This window comes from Aethalodelphis obliquidens, unplaced genomic scaffold, assembly GCF_003676395.1.
Source record: "Aethalodelphis obliquidens isolate GAN/ISIS:26980383/991018 unplaced genomic scaffold, ASM367639v1 scaffold3, whole genome shotgun sequence".
Taxonomy (NCBI): Eukaryota; Metazoa; Chordata; class Mammalia; order Artiodactyla; family Delphinidae; genus Aethalodelphis; species Aethalodelphis obliquidens.
This window is the reverse complement of record NW_020837947.1, coordinates 42,929,780-42,953,946: the sequence shown is the minus strand read 5'-3', so window position 1 is coordinate 42,953,946 and position 24,167 is coordinate 42,929,780. Positions and strand designations below refer to the sequence as shown.

General features: G+C 32.8%; 1 protein-coding gene across 1 annotated transcript in view; it reads left to right on the top strand.

Annotated features, from left to right (window-relative positions):
• Positions 1-23,414, top strand: part of KPNA5 (karyopherin subunit alpha 5) — a 49,000-nt gene extending 25,586 nt beyond the window's left edge. The window contains exons 8-14 of the mRNA XM_027087909.1: positions 4,423-4,522; positions 7,133-7,296; positions 9,319-9,397; positions 11,300-11,425; positions 11,996-12,123; positions 15,071-15,249; positions 20,012-23,414. Coding sequence (XP_026943710.1) covers positions 4,423-4,522; positions 7,133-7,296; positions 9,319-9,397; positions 11,300-11,425; positions 11,996-12,123; positions 15,071-15,249; positions 20,012-20,199 — 964 coding nt within the window. The 3' untranslated portion in view covers positions 20,200-23,414. The remainder of the gene's footprint in view (positions 1-4,422; positions 4,523-7,132; positions 7,297-9,318; positions 9,398-11,299; positions 11,426-11,995; positions 12,124-15,070; positions 15,250-20,011) is intronic.
• Positions 23,415-24,167: the final 753 nt, after the last annotated feature.

Here is a 24,167-nt window from a genome sequence, read left to right as displayed (position 1 = left end):
CATAAACCACAGCAAGATCCTTTTTGACACACCTCCTAGAGAAATGGAAATAAAAACAAAAATAAACAAATGGGACCTAATGAAACTTAAAAGCTTTGCACAGCAAAGGAAATCATAAACAAGACCAGAAGACAGCCCTCAGAATGGGAGAAAATATTTGCAAATGAAGCAAGTGACAAAGGATTAATCTCTAAAATTTACAAGCAGCTCATGCAGCTCAATAACAGAAAAACGAACAACCCAATCCAGAAATGGGCAGAAGACATAAATAGACATTTCTCCAAAGAAGATATACAGAGTGCCAACAAACACATGAAAGAATGCTCAACATCATTAATCATTAGAGAAATGGAAATCAAAACTACAATGAGATATCATATCCCACCGGTCAGAATGGCCATCATCAAAAAATCTAGAAACAATAAATGCTGGAGAGGGTGCGGAGAAAAGGGAACACTCTTGCACTGCTGGTGGGAATGTGAATTGGTACAGCCACTATGGAGAACAGTATGTAGGTTCCTTAAAAAACTACAAATAGAACTACCGTATGACCCAGCAATCCCACTACTGGGCATATACCCTGAGAAAACCATAATTCAAAAAGAGTCATGTACCAAAATGTTTATTGTGTCTCTATTTACAATAGCCAGGAGATGAAAACAACCTAAGTGTACATCTTCGGATGAATGGATAAAGAAGATGTGGCACATATATACAATGGAATATTATTCACCCATAAAAAGAAATGAAACTGAGCTATTTGTAATGAGGTGGATGGACCTAGAGTCTGTCATACAGAGTGAAGTAAGTCAGAAAGAGGAAGACAAATACCATATGCTAACACATACATATGGAATTTAAGGAAATAAATGTCATGAAGAACCTAGGGGTAAGACAGGAATAAAGACAGAGACCTACTAGAGAATGAACTTGAGGATATGGGGAGGGGGAAGGGTAAGCTGTGACAAAGCAAGGGAGTGGCATGGACATATATACACTACCAAATGTAAAAGATAAGCTAGTGGGAAGCAGCTGCATAGCACAGGGAGATCAGCTTGGTGGTTTGTGACCACCTAGAGGGGTGGAATAGGGAGGGTGGGAGGGAGGGAGACGGAAGAGGGAAGAGATATGGGAACATATATATATGTATAACTGATTCACTTTGTTATAAAGCAGAAACTAACACACCATTGTAAAGCAGTTATACTCCAATAAAGATGTAAAAAAGAAAATGGTAGGAATGTTCTATTTCCTGGAGGAGTTTGAGAAGGATTTCTTTAATGTTTAGTAGAACTTAACCAGTGAAGCTGTCTTGTGCTGGACTTTTCTTTATTGGAAAGTTTTTGATTACTGGTTCAGTATCTTTTATTGTTATGTATCTATTTAGATTTTCTGTTTCATCTTGAGTCATGGTAGTTTATGTGTTTCTGAGAAATTGTTCATTTCTTCTAGGTTATCCAGTTTGTTGGCTTACAATTGTTCATAGTATTCTCTTATAATTATTTGTATTTCTGAAAGATAAGTAGTAATATCCCCACTTTCATTCCTAATTTAAGTCTTTTTTTCTTTGTCAGTCTAGGTAAAAGTTTGTTTATTTTGTTGATTTTTCTTTCAAAGAATCAACTTTTGATTTAGTTCATTTTCTCTAGTGTTTTTCTCTTCTCTATTTCATTTATTTCTGCTCTTTATTATTGCCTTCCTTCTGCTAGCTTGGGGTTTTGTTTGCTCTAATTTTTTTAGTTTCTTAATTAAGATGAAGGTTTATGTTATATTTTTTTGAGATCTTCTTTTTTCATGTAGGTGTTTTCAGCTATAATTTTTCCTCTGAGCTTTCACTGCATTCTGTAGGTTTTAGCATGTTGGGTTTTCATTTTCATTTATTTCGAAGTATTTCCTAATTTCCTTGGAAGTTTTTTTGACCCATTGGTTGTGTAAGAGTATGTTACTTAATTTCCGCATATTTGTGCATTTTCCAATTTTCCTTCTTTTAGTGATTTTTTGTTTCATTTTGTTGTGCTCTATATGATTTCAATCTTTGAAAATATATCAGATTTGCTTTGTGATCTAACATGGAGTGTACCACTGCACCACTGGGGAAGCCCTATATTGAGGTTTTTAACAATGATTCTATAGCTGTCTATTTCTCCCTTCAATTCTGTCAATTTTTGCTTTGTATGCTTGCTCTGTTGCTATGTGTTATAACTTCATGATGGATTGTCATTCTTATCAATATATAATGTTCTTCTTTATCTCTTAAACAATTTTTGACTTAAATCCATTTTTCTCATGCTAGTATAGCTCCCCTGGCTCTCTTTGGATTATTACTTGCATGGAATGTTTCTGCCACCCTTTCACTTTCAACCTGTTTGTATCTTTGAATCTAAAATGAGTGTCTTGGGCTTCCCTGGTGGTGCAGTGGTTGAGAGTCCGCCTGCTGATGTGGGGGACACACGTTCGTGTCCCAGTCCGGGAAGATCCCACATGCCGCGGAGCGGCTGGGCCCGTGAGCCATGGCCGCTGAGCCTGCGAGTCCAGAGCCTGTGCTCTGCAGCGGGAGAGGCCACAACAGTGAGAGGCCTGCGTACCACACACACACACAAAAATTAAAATAAATAAATAAATAAAAGGAGTGTCTTGTGAGTGCATTACAGATGGTTCATGAATTGTTTTTGTTTATTTCTGTTTTTTTTAAATGCATGCTGCCAGTCATTGCCTTTTAATTCTAAGTCAAGAGTTTAGTCCATTTACATTCAGTGTAAATACTGATGGGGAAGTACTTCTACCATTTTGTTGTTTTCTATGTGTCTTATGGCTTAAATCTTTTTTTGTTCCTCAGTTCCTTCCTTCTTGCCTTCTTTTGTGTTTAATTGATTTTTCTTTTTTTTGGTAATATACTGTATTGATTTACTTCTCATTTCTTTCTTAGTATATTTTTTAGTTATATTCTTAATGGTTAATCTAAGGAGTACAACTAACATCTTAAACTAACAACAACTTTGAATTTATACCAATTTAGTCTCAATATTATACAAAAACTCTGTTCCTTTACATCTCTGTCGTACAATAAGTTACTGTTGTCACAAGCTACATTATTAAACATTGTGTGCCTGTTAGCATAGATTTGTAATTATTGCTCTATGTATGTATCTTTTAAATCATAGAAAAAAGAGAAATTATGAACCAAAAATAAAATAATACTGCCTTTTACATTTACCTGTGTAGTTATTTTTAGTTATGTTATTTCTTCATATGGCCTTGAGTCATTATTTATTGTCCTTTTATTTCAGGACATTTTAGTTATTATAGTTATTCTTATAAAGCAGATCTACTAGTGATGGAATTTCCTCAGCTTTTGTTGTTCCTTCATTTTTGAAGTGTAATTTTGCTGGATATAGAATTCTTCTTTGACAGTTTTCTTTCAGCCCTTCAAATATATTATTGCCTTCTGTCCTCCATGGTTTTTGATGACAAATCAGACATTCATCTTAATGAGAGAGTTCCTGGTTAGGCAAAACAAAGGCAAGCCCTTCATTGGTCCTTCAGGGAGTACCCAGACAGGTCAAAACAGAGAAACACAATTCCTTGGAAACAAGTCTCCATAGCCCCTTTTGGAACCAGAACTCACAGTGGGAACTCCAGCTTTTGTCTTCAAGGCTGCTTCCAGGCTGTGGAGGGTATTGGGCAAAGGCAAGTTATATTGCCAGAAAGCTCTCCTACCACATTTCAGCCCCTTCCTGATTAAAAGTTTACTTGCTTATTGTGAACTTTTAGTTTCTTGGAGAGTTCTGATAAAGTTGATTCTGACAGAGTTTGCAAAATTTTTTTGGTGTTTTGGGGAAGGATAGGCCCCCAGAGTTCCCTTCTCTACCATTTTTGCTGAAGTCACTCCAGAACAAGAATTTTTTTTTAAAGCTAGGTTCTCTGTACTTCTAGCAGGTTGATAGCAGGTTGCAGATGAAAATACTAAGATAGGCAATCTGTTTAAAACAAAACAAAAGAAAACAAACTATCTCTTCTCAACAGCTGATCTTCATTCACTTTGACTCTGTAGTTCTTACTTCATGAATTTGTATAGTGTATTATTTTCACGGTTAAAAAAAGTAATCTAATAATATACTCTTTTTAAAATATATAGAAATTAATAAGTCAGTTTACCATAGCACTCTTTATTTTGAACATGTTTTATATCTTATAAGAATCCATTCAGGTCATATTTTTAAAATTTTCAAAATAGAGCTGTGATATGTTTATTTTTGTTTCTGGAAATATAATGAATTTTTAAAAATTCCTTTTCCTATTTTACCAGGTCGGTTTGAATTCCTTCTAAAATATATTAAGAATTTTTATGTTATGATAGTAGAAAACAGCTAAAGAGGAAAAATGAATGTAAAGTGACAATTCCTTTTTTCTTTTTCTTGGCAGGTTATTAACAAATTCAAACAGACTTACAACAACCAGAAATGCAGTATGGGCCCTCTCAAATTTATGTAGAGGCAAAAATCCTCCTCCAAACTTTAGTAAGGTATTTGTAAAATACAAAAATTAAGGAATCTGTCTACATAAACTTTTAAGTATCCTTATTATAGAGTTTTAGAGATTAAAGGGACTTTACTCTTTTTTTAGTAATTACTTTTTTTATTGACTAGACAATATTTGCACATACATAAAATCAAAAGATATACAATGGAAAGGCTCACTTTATTTTCCAAAAAAAAATGTCTGCCAAATATCTAAGACTGAGTAACGATTAACAGTCTTTTAAGTAAAAATGATATTCCCATGGGAAAAAATAGCTACTTCAGCTTGTAACTCAAATGAGTGTTTTTCCTGGGGATCACCATCTTACTTTTTTGATATTCAGAAGTGTTCTATGTGTATTCCCCATTTTATCTCACAATATATTCAGAAGACATATATTCAAGGGTTGAGATTTAATAAAATTAGTAATTTTTACTGCTTCTTCAAGGTTATTCTTCCTCCCCACTTTTAACTACAAGTGTGTGGACATGAAGAATTCAAAGATCTGTGGTACATTTTGGTATAACTGCTTTGATTTGTGCAAATGTGCTGATAGTTTTACCCACCGTTTCTTTCTTTTTTTTTTTAATGTCTTTATTGGAGTGTAATTGCTTTACAATGTGCGTTAGTTTCTGCTGTATAACAAAGTGAATCAGTTATATGTATACATATATCCCCTCTTTCTTGTGCCTCCCTCCCACCTTCCCTATCCCACCCCTCTAGGTGGTCACAAAGCACCTAGCCGATCTCCCTGTGCTATGCAGCTGCTTCCCACTAGCTATCTGTTTTACATTTGGTAGTGTATATATGTCAGTGCTACTTTTTCCCTTCTTCCCAGCTTACCCTTCCCCCTCCCCGTGTCCTCAAGTCCACTCTCTACCTCTGGATGTTTATTCCTGTCCTGCCCCTAGGTTCATCAGAACCTTTTTTTTTTTTTTTAGATTCCATATATATGTGTTAGCATACGGTATTTGTTTTTCTCTTTCTGACTTACTTCACTCTGTATGACACCCACCATTTCTTTTATATTTTTCATGCAAATGTCAACAAAATGAAAAAGGCCAATTATGTGTTAGTATAATTATGAAAATAGTTTTGGCATTAAAGACCCCCTAAAGTTTTCAAGGGGGTCCATGGACCACACTTTGAGAGCCACTGCCCTACAACACTGCTTAATATCTACCTAATTCCCTCTTCTTTAAGTCTTTGCTTAGAAGTTACCTGTTCCATGAGCTCTACCCTAACTACTGTATTTAGTGTAATCTATCACTATCCCCCAGCCACAGACCCCCACATTTTACTCTCATTTTTTAACACCTTTTAACATAATATGTGTTTATTATTTATACTAACTTAAAAAAAAATCTTCCTCTAAAATGTAAACTCTTTAGAGTTAGGAATCTTGGTCTTTTTTGTTTACTTACATATTCCAAACTTACAGTGTAATATCACATTAATAGGGCTTAAGACTTTTGTTAAGTAAATTTTCTGTGATTTTCTATGAGACAGATTCCTTTATCATTCAGATTTTTTTGAAATTTTATTTCCACAATCATATTTTATATTCTCAACAATAATTTTGTTTGTTCTTTGATTGCTCATCTTCATGTAGAATTTTGTTCTTTTATGGTTTCAGCAAATGTTCTTATCTGTGGATTTATAATTTTGGAAGTTTTCTTTTTTCTGATGTCTGTCTACATTTTTGTTTTGTTTATTGTTTGTTTGTCTTGATCTCTTTCCTACTGGAGGCTCTCCTCATATATCTGGTGATCCTTGACACACTGGAAATACTCAGGAGGCAGGCACTAAAAAGCTGATTGGAAGATGGGTGTACAGGCTTGTTATCTTATGGGCTTCATTGTAGGATAATTGGGCAGCAAAACCATATTTTCTATGAGGAACTCAAAATTTCAGTATGTTTTCTAAAACCGTTTTGTTTCTCTAGAGACAGATTTTCCACTCTCCTATTGGAAGGTGGGTAGATTGGGTTGACTAGGTAATACCACTGGAGATCTGGGAGCTGGGAATTGCAAGAGGGCTGGAAGTTTTCAATTCAATCAGTATGTAACTTTTACTTAATCTCTATAGTTTCCAATCCAGTGTTTAATTTCAACCTCCTCTATGCTTGATACCCCAAAATTCAGTTTCTGTAGTTCACCAGTTGTGGTCAGGTATAAATGTCTACTGGACTCCTCAAAGATGAGATTTGTATTGCTATTTCTTCTTTTCCTTGTTTCTGAGAAGCCAGAAACAAATGCTTTTATTTTACTTTCTTAAAACTAGAACTCTGTAGGACTTTGTTTTTTAAATCATTGAGGGTGTGTGTGTATGATTTGGACATAGACAGGGCATCCCAAATACGTATTTAATTATTTTTAAGAACTTTAAATTACCACATATCTTATTCAATATAAGATAAATAGGAATCGTAATCAGTTTCATATTTATATATAGTTTTCATGATCATAATTTTAAAACAATAGAATGCCTTAGTTTCTCTGGTATTTTTGTAGCATTAAATTTTCATTTTAAACAGAGTAGAAACAATTTTCTTAAAGAAACTTTGTTTTAGATAGAGAAAAATTTTAAATACTGGCTCTTTCTTCCCTTCCAGGTTTCACCTTGCTTAAATGTCCTGTCACGATTGTTGTTTAGCAGTGACCCAGATGTATTAGCAGATGTGTGTTGGGCCCTTTCTTATCTCTCTGATGGATCCAATGATAAAATTCAAGCTGTCATTGATTCTGGAGTCTGTCGAAGATTGGTGGAACTTTTGATGTAACTATAATTTATGGTTAATAAGTGTATGATTGTGTTTTAAGTTTAGCAGTTAGAGTAATGGCCTTCTAAACATCTCAAGAATCACTGTCTTCAGGAAGGATTGAAAAGCTACCAAGTCCACTCTGCAGAATAGCTATAATACTGAGAATTTGACCCTTAAACTTAGTTCTTATATCCTCTATTTGGAACTAATCAGTTTGTTAATGAATTTTACTAGTTTTAATCTCTTCAGGAATGGGCGGGACTTAATTCAACAAGTATTTATGAAATGCCTATTACCTGCTAGTTTTGTGCAATGTATTAGTGATATATGGAATACAGTTCCTGCTCTCAGAGAACCAATAATCTAGTTAATTGTTCATTACAGTAATTAATTTGTGTATAAGTCCGTGCAGTGAAAAACATTTAGTATTTCACTTGTATTAAAGATCATGTTTCTTTTTGCTGGGCTGTTATTGCTACCTTCTTTAAAAAGAACAGATTTGCTTTACAAAGAAGTTAAAAAGTTGTAAGAAAACTTGTTTTAGAAAGATATTGTAGTTTCCTCATCCTCTTCTTTTAAAAAAGTGTATAATCTTTCATCCTTTCTTCTTTTGTCAGAAAACCATTAGGTAGGCCTAAACAAGGTAGATGGTAGAAAAAGAGAGGTTCGATAAGGGGTTGTAGCCCTAGCTTGAGGACAGCATCTGAGGAGGATGGGAAGGCAGATCCAACAGGGGGATCAGATCAGGACCCAGGTTAAGGATGGCACCCACTAGAGCAGAGCAGGTAAGCAGGCTGGAACAGGGGTTGGAGCCAACACACTATGGGATAGGATAGCAGCTTAGCTGGATCAGAAGACTGGTCATATATAGAGAGATTATGATCATGGAAGCCAGCTTCTTATTCTTAGAAAATGGAGATATACATATGAAAAGGAGAAAAGCCAAAATAATCTTGTGTTATTAGATCTGAAATAGAGGTATCAGTGTGAACTCATGGCTTTCATCATAAAAAGATAGATATAGAGAAAAATGTATATGTAAATATATGTGTATATATGTTATGTGTCCTCTTAGGGGCCTGAGAGCAGTGACACATCTGTACTAACAAGATGAGCACACCAAATGCATAAATCTTGGTTTTTAAACACTATTCTTCACCACATAGAGTTAACAGGTTCTTGAAGAAATGACTAACTCCAGGGCTGGGACTGAGAAAAAAATAAGATGAACCCAGAAAGTAATGAGTACTCAAAGAATAGAGAAATGTCAAAAGCCCACAGAAGTCCACTTGAAGGGACTCCTACTGCTTAAACCTGGGATGATTTGAGCATTGAAATAAATTGTAGTAACATAACTTATTGAATAAAATAGGAATCCATGAGTCCACACTAAAATAAGTAGATAGATCAATAGATAGAAAAGACACATAGTTGAAGTGATAGCATTAGAAAATCATCATGGGCAACAATACTAATAATTATTAATAATTCAGACAATAAATATCAAGATATGCTAAAACTTATGGTGAAAGTAGGTTAAGGAATGGGATTTTACATAGTCTAAAAGTAGTATTTCTTCACAAAACAATTATAAAGGGAAAAACAGTAGTGTTAAAGTGAAGAAATCTGGGAGACACCATCTTAAGTGACCAGAGGCCAGTGCCACTATAATGGACAAAATAGATACCATATGCCATCCAATACTATGTAATGAAAAGACTGTATAGCTTTTGTGACCTCAGCCAAAAGCATATAACTTGGTCTTAATCACTGAACAAAAAAACCCCCAAATAACTAGCTTGTGATTGTCAAAGGGAAAACTAAGGAACTGTTTTGAGTTGAAAGAGGCTAGAGAGACATGGGTGCAACACGTGATTCTGGGTTAGATTCTTTGTTATAGGAATATTACTGAGATAATTAGTGAAACTTGAATGGGATCTCTGGATAGAGAGTATGCAAGAATTTTCTGTACAATTTTTGCAAATTTTCTTTAAATTTTAGTATAGTATGTAAGTTCATATTTTTATTACTTTTAGGCACAATGATTATAAAGTTGTATCACCTGCATTAAGAGCAGTTGGTAATATTGTGACTGGTGATGATATACAAACACAGGTGAGTTCAGACTTTAATGTGATGAACTGGTGACATAATGAACTTTAAGAAGTTTATCATGTTTCATACCACTTGATTACATATTAATCAAGATGTTATCATTACCATAATTATGCAGGCATCTACAATGTGACAGTAAGCATATTTTTGATAGTAAGCAATCCATCTCAGATACCTCTATCTGAAAGCACTATCCTAGACCTATATTGATGTAAAGAAGTACAAGATAGGAGTTCAGCTCTTGAGGGGTTTACAGTTCAATTGAGGAGAAAATATATATTGAAACAAAGCAAATTACCTGAGGTAGTATGTTTGCTGAGAACTGATTTGTCAGTAAATAGTATAAAAATTTAAAAAAGAGATCAGTGTGCTGAGAACTCTGTAGATTCCATAAAGGAGTTGGAACTAAAGCTAAATCTTAAAAGTGGCGAAGAATTTCAGCAGACTAGAAGAAATTCATGTGACTGTAGGTACAGAGACGTGTGAGTTATGTTTAAGAAGCGTGAAACTTGACTGGTGAAGAAACTGCTAGTGAGATGGTGATTGGTTATAAATAGGTTAAAAGTGGGGTTGGAAATGGAAGGGCCTTTTATAGTAAATTGAAGACTGATTATGAGAATGGAAGGAATGATAGCAAGGAAACATTTCCAGATTGGTAACTAACTCTGTGTGTGTGTGTGTGTGTGTGTGTGTGTGTGTGTTTGTGTGTGTGTCTTTGTCTGCCTATCTTGGAGGATGGTGAGGTGTCAAGAAAAAAAGGTGTGTTGTCAGATTGACTTCAGATGTGGGGTGGTCTTTCTTGAAGACAGAAGCTTAAACTCTGAAACATTAAATCCTCCTTTGTTTGCCATCATAAAGTAAACTTTTTATTCTAATCTACATTCTTTCAGTTTTAATATTTTAAGGTCATATTTAGATACTTACCTTAGTTATCAAACAGATCTTTAGAAATTGATAGTTATTAATTTAAAATAGCTCTTTAAAATAAAATGCACTTCTAAACATACACTGTTTTGAGCAGAATTTCGGTGCACTGCTTCATATGTTTTTAACCAAGTAAACTTAATGTAAATCATTGTGGGTACTGTGAAAATGGAACATAATTAATCTTGCCATGGAATAAAGAATGTAAAGAGACAAAGCAGACTATACTTACTTAGAAAAGGAAAATGGAAAATGGAACAGTAAAAATTTTAATGAAACAAACAGACTTATACACATTAAGGTTTTGTAACAGTTATGGAATTAGATACTTTCAGACTGTTTGAGATATGTTGATAGACAGATATATTTTTCCCTGTATATTTTTTTCATTTGGCAAAACTTAGAGGATGGTTGCTGACCAATCACTAAATCTCTCTTCAAGTAGTTGTATCAGTCGAACTGTGAATGTATTTGTAAACTTGAAGGACACACCTCTGAATATGCTGCTTTTATTTGCAGATGAGTGGATTGAGAGCAGGGCACCTCACTAAACCAACATTGAACAACTTTTGGCAAATTGGGAGGGTAGAAGACAGCAAGTGCTTAAGTTTTACTTTGAGAGGAATTGCTTTTTTCTTTTTTCTCAATGCAGTTAATGATTTTTAATGCAGAATGATTTTTGTGTTTCTAAATAGTATTTTTCTTTGAAGTTTTGAATTTTATTTATTTTTTATACAGCAGTTTCTTATTAGTTATCTATTTTATACATATTAGTGTAGCTGTGTCAATCCCAATCTCCCAACCACTACCACCCCCTGCTTTCCCCCCTTGGTGGCCATACGTTTGTTCTCTACATCTGTGTCTCTATTTCTGCCCTGCAAACCGGTTCATCTGTACCAAATAATTAGTATATTTTTGTGTAGTTTTTCTCCAATAAAACTTTCTATTTCCATTTTTTGTTGTTGTTGTTTGTTTTAGGTAATTTTAAATTGCTCTGCATTACCCTGTCTCTTACACTTATTGAGTAGCTCAAAGGAGTCAATCAGAAAAGAAGCCTGCTGGACTGTTTCAAACATCACTGCTGGAAATAGAGCTCAGATTCAGGTAAATACCTTTCAGATCTGAAAAAACAAGAAGATCTCAGGAGTCATTTTGGGCGAAAGTCAGCATTTTATCAGTGATTTGTTTTTAGTGAGTTACTAAAAAAAGATTCTTAAAAGATTCTTGAAAAGTGTTTTAAAAACTGGACTTTCCTCCTTTAAAATAATAACATTTACTTGTAGTAGGCATTCTAGTACCGTGCCTGACATTTAGTCTTTAAAAAGGGATTGAATTTTATTAGGCTTAAATATAAGTTAGGCAGTGATCTTCCTCTCAAAGCTTTTAAATAATGATTTATTAGTGTCCCATCAAGCTCCTTGAGTCAGTGATTACTAATGCATTTTGATCAATCATATGTTGGTGCTTTATCATCTTTAAAATTTATATTCTGCTAATATATTCTCCAGTCTTAAAAAGAAAGTATGTGAAAGTTTGTTGGAAGATTGGAAATAAAATATTTCCAAAGGTGTTTCCAAAAAGTCATTTTAAAGCCAACAAGTTTCAAAATTCATCTACTTCCTAATATTTTTAAAATAGTATTTGCATTGATTATGATTATTTTTTTCTCCTCAGGGTGTTATAGATGCAAATATTTTTCCTGTATTAATTGAGATTCTTCAGAAAGCAGAGTTTCGCACCAGGAAAGAAGCAGCTTGGGCGATAACTAATGCGACATCAGGAGGCACTCCAGAACAGATAAGGTGTGAAACAGATTTTTTAAACTGTTTTATAAATGTAAATAGGACAAAATTTCAAATAATACATATTTTTTATTTGTTGATGAAACTAAAACATTATTTCTAAGTTTCTTAAGCATTTCTAATATGAAATGACAGCATTTGTTATATCAGTTATTCATTCACAGTGGTTTATTTTTTTCATTTAAAGTATAATTAACATCATTCTCCTTGGCAGACTACTTATGAAAAATCAGAGGTTTAAAAAATCGAAGAAGCCTGTGTTAATTTGAAAAATATACTATCATGGGCATTAAGTATTTTTTAGGTCATTAAAATCACATGCATGTAACTTTATAAAATGGCTAATAAATTTAAATATCCACTTATTTAAAATAAAATTGAAACAGACATTCCTAATTGGTTGTTAGCTTTACCTATGGATAGTATCTCACTTTTATTTTTCCATAAATTATTCTTTTTTTTTCTTAGGATAGCTTTTTGATTCTAGCCTTTTATTGTTTATTTGTTTCTTTTACTAACAATATAAATAATAGGTATATGGGCTTTGAAGTCAGCCTGCTTTCAAACCCTGTTCCTTTAATAAAAGATGTGTGACCTTTACAAAGTCATTTAGTCTCTCTAATCCACAGTTTTCTTCATTTTTTAAATGGATTCAATAATGGATAGTACCTTGTGGTAGTATGTTGACAATTAAATGTAATTTGTACATTTAAAGTGCTTTAGCATGGTGCCTAAACGTTAAGGTCTGTACTAAGATTAGCTATTATCATTATTATAATTTATTATAATTTTTATTATCAATTCCTAAATCTCTTTTCATCTTCTGCTTTCACTCTTTTTTTTTTTTTTGGCTGCACCTTGTAGCTTTCGGGATCTTAGTTCCCTAACCAGGGATAGAACCCATGCCCTCTGCAGTGGAAGCACAGAATCCTAATCATTGGATTGCCAGGGAATTCCCTGCTTTTACTCTTTTTTCCTTGATAGCAAAATTCTACTTTGCAATTCTATAAAAGCCTGACTTCCTACAGAATCTTCTTGTTCTGAGGATCCCTTCATGAAACTCAGGACTTTTTAGGTTTCTTGAAGTGACTATTTAGGAAATATTTTCTAATGCATATTTGATTTATTTCTTAATTTATAAAACAAGAAGTCAGTCTGCTATGCCATTTTACAAATCATGTAGAGGATTTTGAAATCTACTTATTGGGAGATCATTGTCTATTATTGCCTTCATTTCTACTGTTATCTTCTTTTCTCAGATTCATATCTCTACATGTTGATAACATCTGTCTGCTTTTTATTTTCCATTCCTCTTCTTTGATTTAATTAGTATTATTTCCATTTCATTTGTGTCATGAATACAAGCAGTAATAAAACAAGGTCTTTCGTTTGTTCTAACTTGTATTTTTTTTAATGCTGGTGTTATTTTTATGTGCTTAGGGGCCCAAAGTTTGTCCACCTATAAACAGTTGTATTTTTTTCAATTTATTTTCATCTTTGTGTCTGTTCCGTATATTATTCCTTAAAATGTATTAGTATGGGGCTTCCCTGGTGGCGCAGTGGTTGAGGGTCCGCCTGCTGATGCAGGGGACACGGGTTCGTGCCCCAGTCCGGGAAGATCCCACATGCTGCGGAGCGGCTGGGCCTGTGAGCCACGGCTGCTGAGCCTGCGCGTCCGGAGCCTGTGCTCTGCAACGGGAGAGGCCACAACAGTGAGAGGTCCGCGTGCCGCAAAAAAAAAAAAAAAAAAGTATTAGTATGAATCAGGTGTCCAAACTGAGATCATTTTTCTAGCCAGTTTTCACTATTTCATTAACTCTACATATATGGGAAGAAGTCTTGATCTCAGATAAGGTTCAGCATGCATATCACTAATATTTACTGAGTGCCAGTTGTTGTGCTAAGTCGTTTCAATTATTGAGCATCAGCAGTGCATCAGATACTTTCAAGTATTTTCTTTTCTTTAACTTTATAACTCTGTGAGATAGTTATTCATTCAGCAATTATATTTGATCAGTCACAGTAATAATAGTATATGGCAAGTGAGTGCTCCAGTGAAGGTATGCACATTTAAAAAAGCCAGGGGGTGGGGGGATGGAAACTGTTACTGAATACCTGCAGTATTCTTACAGCAACCTTCTGTGTTTGGTACTATTATTATTCCCACTTAAGATGTGGAAACTGAGGCACAGAGAAGTTACTCAAAAATCACACAACTAATAAGGAGTGTAATTAGGACTTGAAGCCATGCAGCCTGGCTTTAGAGCATATTTAATATGGACTTCAGGACATGCTTAATGTGGACTTTTTGCCAAGTGAACAAATCAGTTACTTTAAGGAGCTAGTAACAACTAGAAAAGGAAAAAAGCATTAGGAAATGAGTAGAATAGTTTTTGTGATCATTATTTATTAAAATTATTCACAACATGGCCTGTTTTGCTCCTAGAAGCCGTCTATGCTTCTGAAACATAGCAGATGTTTTAGAACATTAACTACAATTGTTTTTGTGGGAAATTTCCTGAAGTTTGATTTAGATGTCTTCTCCATCTTCATTTCTACCTATCCCCATATGACTCCATGTGTTTCATGGGCTAACTAACCATAAAAATCAAAACCAAAAATAAACCTTGAGCCCATTATTCTTAGTGCTCATATGCTATGCAAAAACAGGTGTAAGTACCAATTTGCTTGCATGTATTTTTTTCTAATATTTGTAATACCATTTATTGCTAATTATGTTAAATTATGAAACTAGGAGAGTAAGAATTTTCAGGTTCCTATGTAAGTGAAAATTTAAATTTTTTGATGTTTTAGATTGTATAGGAATACTTAATTGTTTATGTAGCATTTCGCTGAAGAATATTTTCATGTCATTGCTATAAATAATATTTATTTAAGTCTTTTAAAATGTTTTTTCCCCACTTTTCTTTTTTTAATTACTCTGAAGGTATTTGGTAGCCTTAGGCTGCATTAAACCACTTTGTGACCTATTGACTGTTATGGACTCTAAAATAGTCCAAGTGGCTTTAAATGGACTTGAAAATATTTTACGTCTTGGAGAACAAGAATGTAAGCAGAATGGAATAGGCATTAATCCATACTGTGCCCTCATTGAAGAAGCATATGGTAAGCAGTCAAAAATTTATAATTACTATCAATTTTTTTAATTGAGATACAAGTGATATATTGGTTTCATGTATATAACATAGTGATTCAATATTTGTATATACTGCAAAATGAGCATAATAATTTTAGTTCATGTCATGAAACATAGTTAAAAATTTTTTTCTTGTAATGAGAACTCTTCAGATTTACCGTCTTAGAAGCTTTCAAACATACAATACAGTATTATTAACTATAGTCCCCATTGCTGTACATTACTTCCCCAAAGCTTGTACAAACTAGAAGTTTGTGCCTTTTGGCAGCCCCTTTCACCCATATAATTCACCCCCCACCTGCTGCCTCTGGCAACCGCCAATCTGTCTGTGCTCTGTATCTATGAGCTCGTTTTTTGTTTGTTTGTTTTTTTAGATTCTACATATAAGTGATATTATACAGTATTTGTCTTTATCTATGACTTGTTTCACTGACTGTAATGTCCTTAGGGTCCATCCAGGTTGTTGCAAATGGCAAGATTTCCTTCTTTTTTATGGCTGAATAATATTCCACTGTGTGTGGAATGAATATATATATATATATATATATATACACACATATACATATACATTTTCTTATCCATTCATTCTTTGATGGATACTTAGATTGCTTCCATGTCTGGGCTATTGCAAATAATGCTGAAGTGAACATGAGGGTTCATATATTTTTTGAGTTAGTGTTTTCATTTTCTTCAGATAAATGCCCAGAAGTAGAATTGCTGGATTATACAACACTTATATTTTTAATTTTTTGAGGAGCCTCTGTACTGTTTTCCATAGTGGTTGCATCAGTTTACATTCCCACCAACACTGCACAAGGGTTCCCTTTCTCCACATCCTTGCCAACGCTTATCTTGTCTTTTTCATAATAGTTATTCTAACAGGTGTAAAGTGATACCTTGTTTTGGTTTTGATTTGCATTTCCCTGATGATTAATGATGTTGAGCATCTTTTCATGTACCTGCTGGCCATCTGTGTATCTCCTTTGGAAAAATGTCCATTCAGATCTTCTGCCCATTTTTTAATTGGATAGTTTGGTTTTATGCTATTGAGTTGTATGAACTCTTTATATATTTTGGATATTAAGCCCCTACCAGGTATATGATTTGCAAGTACTTTCTCTCATTTCATAGGTTATCTTTTCATATTATTGATGTTTTCCTTTGCTGTGCAGAAGTTTTTTAGTGTGATGTGGTCCCACTTGTTTATCTTTACTTTTGTGGTCTTTTCTTCTGGCATCAACTTCAAAATTCAAAAAACCATCGCCAAGACCAGTGTCGAGGAGCTTACCGCCTATATTTTCTTCTAGGAGTTTTATGGTTTCATGTGTTACATTTGAGTCTTTAATCCATTTGGAGTTAGCTTTTGAGTATGGTGTAAGATGGTGGTCCAGTTTCATTCTTTTGCATGTAGCTATCATTTTCACAGCATCACTTATTGAAAAGACTGTCCTTTTCCCCCATTGCATATTCTTGGCTCCTTTGTCATAAATTAATTGACTGTATATGTGGGTTTATTTCTGGGCTCTCTACTCTGTTCCACTGATCTGCTTATATGCCAATACTATACTGTTTTGGTTATTATAGCTTTATAATATAGTGTGTAAATCAGGGAACATGATACCTCCAGCTGTGTTCTTCTTTCTCAAGATTTCTTTGGCTATTTGGGTTCTTTTGTGGTTCTATACAAATTTCAGATTAATTGTTATATTTCTGTGAAAAATGCCGTTGGAATTTTGATGGAGATTGTATTGGATCTGTAGATTGCTTTGGATAGTATGAACATTTTAACAGTATTAATTCTTCTAATCCATGAGCATAGAATGTCTTTCTGTTTATGTGTGTCTTCTTTAGTTTCTTTCATCATAGTTTTCATGGTACAGGTCTTTCATGAACCTCCTTGGTTAAGTTTATTCCAAGGCATTTTATTCTTTTTGATGGAATTGTAAATGGGATTGTTTTCCTTATTTCTCTTTCTGATAGTTTGTTACTAGGGTATAGAAATGCAACAGATTTTTGTATATTGATTTTATATCCTGTGGCTTTACTGAATTCATTGATTAGTTATAACAGTTTTTTGGTGGGGTCTACAATTTTCTGTATATAATATGTCATCTGCAAATGGTGACAGTTTTACTTCTTCATTTCTGAATTGAATGACTTTTCTTTTTATTGCCTAATTGCTCTGGCTAGGACTTCCATTACTATGTTGAATAAAAGTGATGAGAATGGACAATCTTGTCTTGTTCCTGATCTTCGAGGAAAAGCTTTCAGCTTTCCACTGTTGAGTATGATGTTACCTGTGGGCTTGTCATATATGGCCTTTATTATGTTAAGGTACATTCACTATATACCCACTTTGTTGAGAGTTAGTCAATTCTTAATTATCTACCATAGGCATTTTCCCCCTCTAATTCTATAAAAATATTTTGTGTAAAAGCAGTATAATATTTTTGATATCTTTTTTTTACAGTTACCCTTAATTCTATTATCCTAACAATTTCTTTTTATTATTTACCATCCTTTTTACATTGTCCTTATGCAGAATTAGTTTACATTGATATAATTGCAGTCCATGTATAGTTTGGTGTTCTACTTTCAACATTTTGGAGAAATTTTACATTTTCTCCAAACAATACATAATTTCTATGATTTGCATAATTTTCTGTGATTTGCAATAGCCACATAATGTTATAAAAAGAGAATGTTGCCTGCTGTTTTAGCCATATTAAGTGGGGTTTTAGCCACACTCTTGTAGTTGACCATTAGTTTGTTTCCAATTCGTTTTGCACTTTACATATGCCAAAATAAACATCTTTCTGATGCTTATTTTTTAATATTTTTATTAAAAATATATCATTAATATATTTTAATGTTTATAATATACAAATAATACAAAATATAATATTTATTAATATTTTTCTTCTGTTGAGTTAATACTTGGGGATAAAATTTCAAGGATATTATTGCTGAGCTTGGGCACAAACTTCTTTTTAAGTTTTTGATATGTTTTCTCATTTTGCTTTCTGAAGGCATGTTACTCGGCAGTGTCACTGCCTCTTACTTGTTTTGTTGATTTTGCTGATTTAGCCAATGTAAAATGGTACCACCAAGTTGTTTTTATGTGTTTCTTGTTTTATTTCATGTAGAAAGTGGTGTGTATTTTCCATGTGTTAGTATATTTCCTTATCTCAATTACATCTTTATTATACTTTGTCTAGTTACCAACTTGTCATTTTTTGTAAAAATTTGAATTTTATTTTATAGTTTATTTTAATACAGCTTTTCTCCCATCCTTTTTACCTTTTTAATTTAATGAGATAAACTGTGTTCTTTTATAATTAATAAATGGTTCAGCCTAATATTCTATTCCTTCAAAGTTTACAAAGTCATTGTCCTCACAGAGATTTGATGAAAATTATTTTATTTATTGGCTAGATTTTTCTGATTGGAGTCTTAAAATATTTAACTTAACTCACATGGAATTTATTTTAGGATAACACATGAATCTAAGTCAGTATTTTTTCCTCTCAATATATTTCCATTAAATATTCACTTTCTGTCTTAAGTCCTATTATATTATATGGTTGAGTCAAGCTTTTATTTGTGATTCTTGAACCAAGCCTGGGAGATCACTTTGCCTTTATTTCAAATTATATAATGTCAATGGTTAAAACATCATATAAATAAAAGTTATCAATCACTGATATAAGAATATTTCCTTACTACAATCATTATTTTGATCCCAAGTTATACTAGAGTTTAGGCTATTCTATGATTGTATATAGATATGACTACTTTGCTTATTCCTTATATCCTGCAATCATATAATTGAAGAGGTTTATCTGTAATAAGTGAAAAAGATTTTTAGCATCACCCAGACTTGTATGTAGATTATTTTCTTGTGAGCAATTAACTAGAGCACTGTAGATTCTCCTTATACTATTGAAATGAGCTTTTTCAGTTTCACTTATAGGCTGTATTGGATTTGCAAATAGTATTCATTTATCCTTATTGATACCTTTTGGCTCATTCTGTGAGAGAACTTGTGTGGTAGCTTGCTTGTATTTTAGTTTTTTTCTTTTTATTTTGTTGCTTTCCCTTTTTGTGCTTTTTATTTAGCACAGTTACTCTGGAAACAACTTGTGGAGTTACATAATGTAAAACTGTCATTTTAAAATTCAGAAACTAAAGTACAGAGGAACCAAACTTATTTGGGAAAAATCACACAACTGGAAGGGTGGAGTCTATGATCTTCCTACTCCCCAGCCTGTGCTTATTCTTCATACCACATTGCCCCATTCTTTCATTCTTGAAGTATAAGGCATAAGTGTTGGCTATCAGTATGTGCAAAAATTAGATTAAAGTTATGATATCACTTATATGTAGAATCTAAAAAATACTACAAACTAGTGAATATAACAAAAAAGAAGCAGACTCTTATAGAGTAAACTAGTGGTTACCTGTGGGGTGGGGGAGTGGGAAGTACAAACTATTGGGTGTAAGATAGGCTCAAGGATGTAGTATACAGCACAGGGAATATAGCCAATATTTTGTAATAACTGTAAATGGAAAGTAACCTTTAAAAATTATATTTTCATCTTTTTAATTAGATAAAAATAACAATCCAATTGCCAGTGGACTGATGGATGCTATTGATTCATTATTTTGACTTAAATGTATGTTGAAATTCGAGTAACAACTTTGTTTTTGACATATGCTTTGCGTTAATAGGCCTGGATAAAATCGAATTTCTTCAAAGTCATGAAAATCAGGAAATTTACCAAAAGGCTTTTGATCTGATTGAACATTACTTTGGTGTAGAAGATGACGACTCCAGTATTGTACCTCACGTGGATGAAAACCAACAACAGTTTGTATTTCAGCAGCAGGAAGCACCAATGGAAGGGTTTCAACTTTAACTTGGTAGGAGGAAAAATTAATGGCTAAAAAGGGTAGCTTCAGATATCTCCCTTTTCTTGTAATGTCATTAGGAATATTTGATGTGTTTTTATGTAGAACAAAAAAGAGACGTTAATGCACTTTTAAAAAGCAAAACAAAACAAGTTTCCATCCATATGCAACCTTTTATTATAGTTTTGTTGTTATTTTGGTGTGCCTGTATATATGTCTTTCATTGTTTTTTTTGTATCTATTTGTGAACAGTTAAATACATTATGAGATTATTTAATAATTTAAGCCTGAAAAGGAAAACTTTAGTAAAGTATTACAATAATGGTTCTGAATTTTTCTAGCATTCTTAGAAACTGCACATTAGCAGTACAGCTGTCGATAATTGCATTTTGGCAGTAAGTTTGATATGCCCATTCTTTACTAAATCTACCTCTCAAAGCAAAAACAAAACAAAAGAGCTTCAGAAGCATGAAACAGAGAAAAAGCTAAATTAGAATGTGAAAATAGCTGTTACCTTAAATTATAAATCACTGTGCTGTAAGTTATACTTTGCAAAAAAAAAATTACTACAGAAAACCTGTAAAAGTTACTTATAAAATACAGAAGAAATATTGTACTGATAATCAATTAAAATGTGGCAATTGTGAAGAAAGAAGCTGTTCTTCATGTTGAACACATTAAAATGATTACACAACATTTAAATGTTTGTGTTTTTAACATATAAATGCTATTATATTAGTATATTTTGTATTTTGACCAAATATGCCAACATTTTTGAAATAGTGTTTTATTATTTTTTCACTGCTCATTTTAAAGAGCATCATGAGATGCCATCATGAATCTAAAGTAGTGCTGCATAGCAAAAATAATACTGTATTCCTTTCTCTGATTTTTCAGAGCAGTAATTGAAAAGTTTCACTTTCTATGTAATAATGAACTTAGGTACTTGAATGGCAAAATTCTCCTGAAGAAATCACCTTGTTATGTGTTAAATTTTATTAAATGGACTTAATGGTTTGGACACAAAAGGATGCTATTCATGAAAATTACTAAGGATTCTTTAATTGGTTGAACCCTATATTAGGATTTTTTTCCCCTTTGGTGATCCTCAAAGGGTCAAACTGCTGCTTGTTAATGAACCATCGTATTAGATTACATTTGTATCAGATTTGTCAATATAATGTATGTGTTTATGTATTAACAGCAAAAACCTCTTCATACTGTGAAACTTTAAAAAAAAGTTTCAATAGAAAATTATATATATATATTTATTTACAGATACATATATATGTGTGTGTCTGTGTGTTTTTCTCACAGTACTATACTTGGTAGTTTTCTAAGCAGATATGGTACTGTTGAATCAGTCTTTTCATTATTATAGTTATGTGCAGGCTATTTACATTTCCAATTGTATACCTAAAATACTTGTTTAAAAATTAGTTTACTGATGTTTTAAGATGGGAACTAAAAGCATTTTTGATATGATTCATAGTCTATTCTGTAAAGAAGGTTTCATTTATGATAGCATTTATAATGTTTCTGCTGGAAATCAGAGGTATGTTACAAGAAGGAAATGTATATAGGAGTACTTTTAAATAGTATGACACTTTGTAAATTAAATATCATGAAACTAAGCTTTTGGCAAGACACTTAAAAACCTACAAGCTATACAATACAGGTTTAAATGGTGTCCACAATGCTGACTGCATCTGCCAAACCTCTTTTATATTGTTAAGTAGAAGATTGTATCTGTGCCCTTTTTATTGTAGTAGAAGTTATGAAGTTCAGTATATGTATATTCAAAAGAACAGGGTAGTTATATTAAAGGTCACCAAATTGATGGTGAATTTATCAGATAAACACTTTTTTGTGATGCAGATAGTTTATAAGTATCAGGTGACAGGGTGTTCCACTCTTTCTAATCAATTGAACTTGTTAATGCAGCATAATTCATAAACTAACCAGCTGTGCCTGCTTTTTTTTTGAGGACCCTGTAGTCACATTAATAAATCTTTAAGCTAAGTCTTTCAAACAAAATAGTTCTTACAGAAGGAAAAATAATAGAAATAATAGAATGACCTTTGAGGGGAGGATTTTTAAATTTTTGCCAGTGAAATAAGCATTATATCTCTAAGTATAGAATTTGACCATATTTTAAGCATTTATATATAAAATTATATTTAATTCATTGGATCTGTTACTTGGGTAATTAATTTGATTAGATGTGAATGCAAGGGGTAACATGTAATAGTTGGTGTGGTGATGACTTTATTGAACCAATACTAGCAAATACTTTGTTCCTACAAATTTTTTTAATATGACTACTCTTTTCAAATGTACTATTTTAAATGCTCCAAAATGTATTTTCATTAATCTTCACTGACCCTTGTGGGAAAAATTTTCTTTTTTCAACTTGCTTTCCTAAGATTTATTATATTTTAATCCGAGAGAAACTGTGCCAAAAAAAAAAAAAAATGAAAACATGTTGTAAAAGGGCAATGCATGCAACATTAATGTAAAAATCAAGAGAATACTTGAAAGAGTCCTTTACATTTATTGAATTAAATTCGGTGTTTTATTTTTGTCTGAATTTGAATTTTTACTAGCTAATCTATGCAATTATGCTTGCTTGTTTTATATTTGTAAGTACTTGACTCAATGCCCTGGGGTTTTTTTTACTCTTAAGTTTTATTTTGAAAATTGTTCCTAGAACTTAATTTTTAGTGTCATTTTGTTCACTTGCTGGTAGCACTAGAACAAGCAAGCAAAAAATAAAAACCAAAAAAAAGTGATAAAATCTGTTGGCACAGAAACAGCATATCATTTGGTAACTGTAAAACCTATTTGCAGATAAAGGTTGATTTTTTGGATAAAGGACTTTTGTTGGACAAAGCATTACCTTTGCCTTCATATTTTTTCTTCTCTCAAGAAGGAGCATTATGGATAAAGTAATTATAATACAAAGTCTTCGTGGATTTTTGTTGCTGTTCTAAATTCAGCAATCTACTGGCTGCTTTGTGAAACTGTGAAATCAAAGTAATTGTTGTTAACCTTTACTCATTTTAGTTCATAGCATTACTGTTTTATGCAATGTAACATATTAGGAGCCAATATGATGGATCTCTAAAAGGATAATGCATCTTTAAATTATAATTGGGAAGTGGGATGAGGGGAAGATATTCTTGCCAAACTAAATAAACCAACATTTGAGTAGTATGCAATATTATGAAATGTTACAGCACTATATTAAAAATAATAAAATACTATTTTACGATTGCATTTATATAAGTGTTTCATTTGTTTTCACTTATGATTGTATATGCCTAATAAAGCAAAAATAGATGCCCTGATTCATTAAAATTCCATCCCCTTTCTAAAACCAGTAAGATTTCATTGGTACCATTATCTGATAAAGTAGTATGTTGCTTTTATTTTAGAACTTGTATATTCAGCTGTAACGGGGAACATATCCAATTTATCTTTGTAGCTCAAGTCTTGGCAGCTAGTGGGACATTCACATGTTTCAGCTGAGATTATTTTTCTTTTTCTGTTATTTTAATGCAGTACAATGCATTTATTTAAGGCTTAGAGTTTTAAACCTAATAAATACGAGGGAATGTCTGATTTAACTTCCTTAATATACTGTGAAACACAAAATCACACAGTAGCCAAGCTTAGGCCCTCCTAGCTTACTGTTTTTATTTTTTTCTTCTTCCATTACCATGGTTTTCTGTTGTTCATTTTTTTTGTGGGGGGGGGGTGTGTTTGTTTGTTTTGGCTGGCATCATTTCCTTCAGTATTTGAAACTATGTTAATCACAGAGTAGTGAAACTAATTGGATCAATTATTTTTAGGGTTTCTTGCTCCTAGTAAAGTGGTCAGCAATTTTAGTGGGAAATGAATTCCTGAAAATGTATGAAAATATAATGTACAGGTCAAACAATAGATTTAAACACGCAGTGGAGTTCCCATCGCA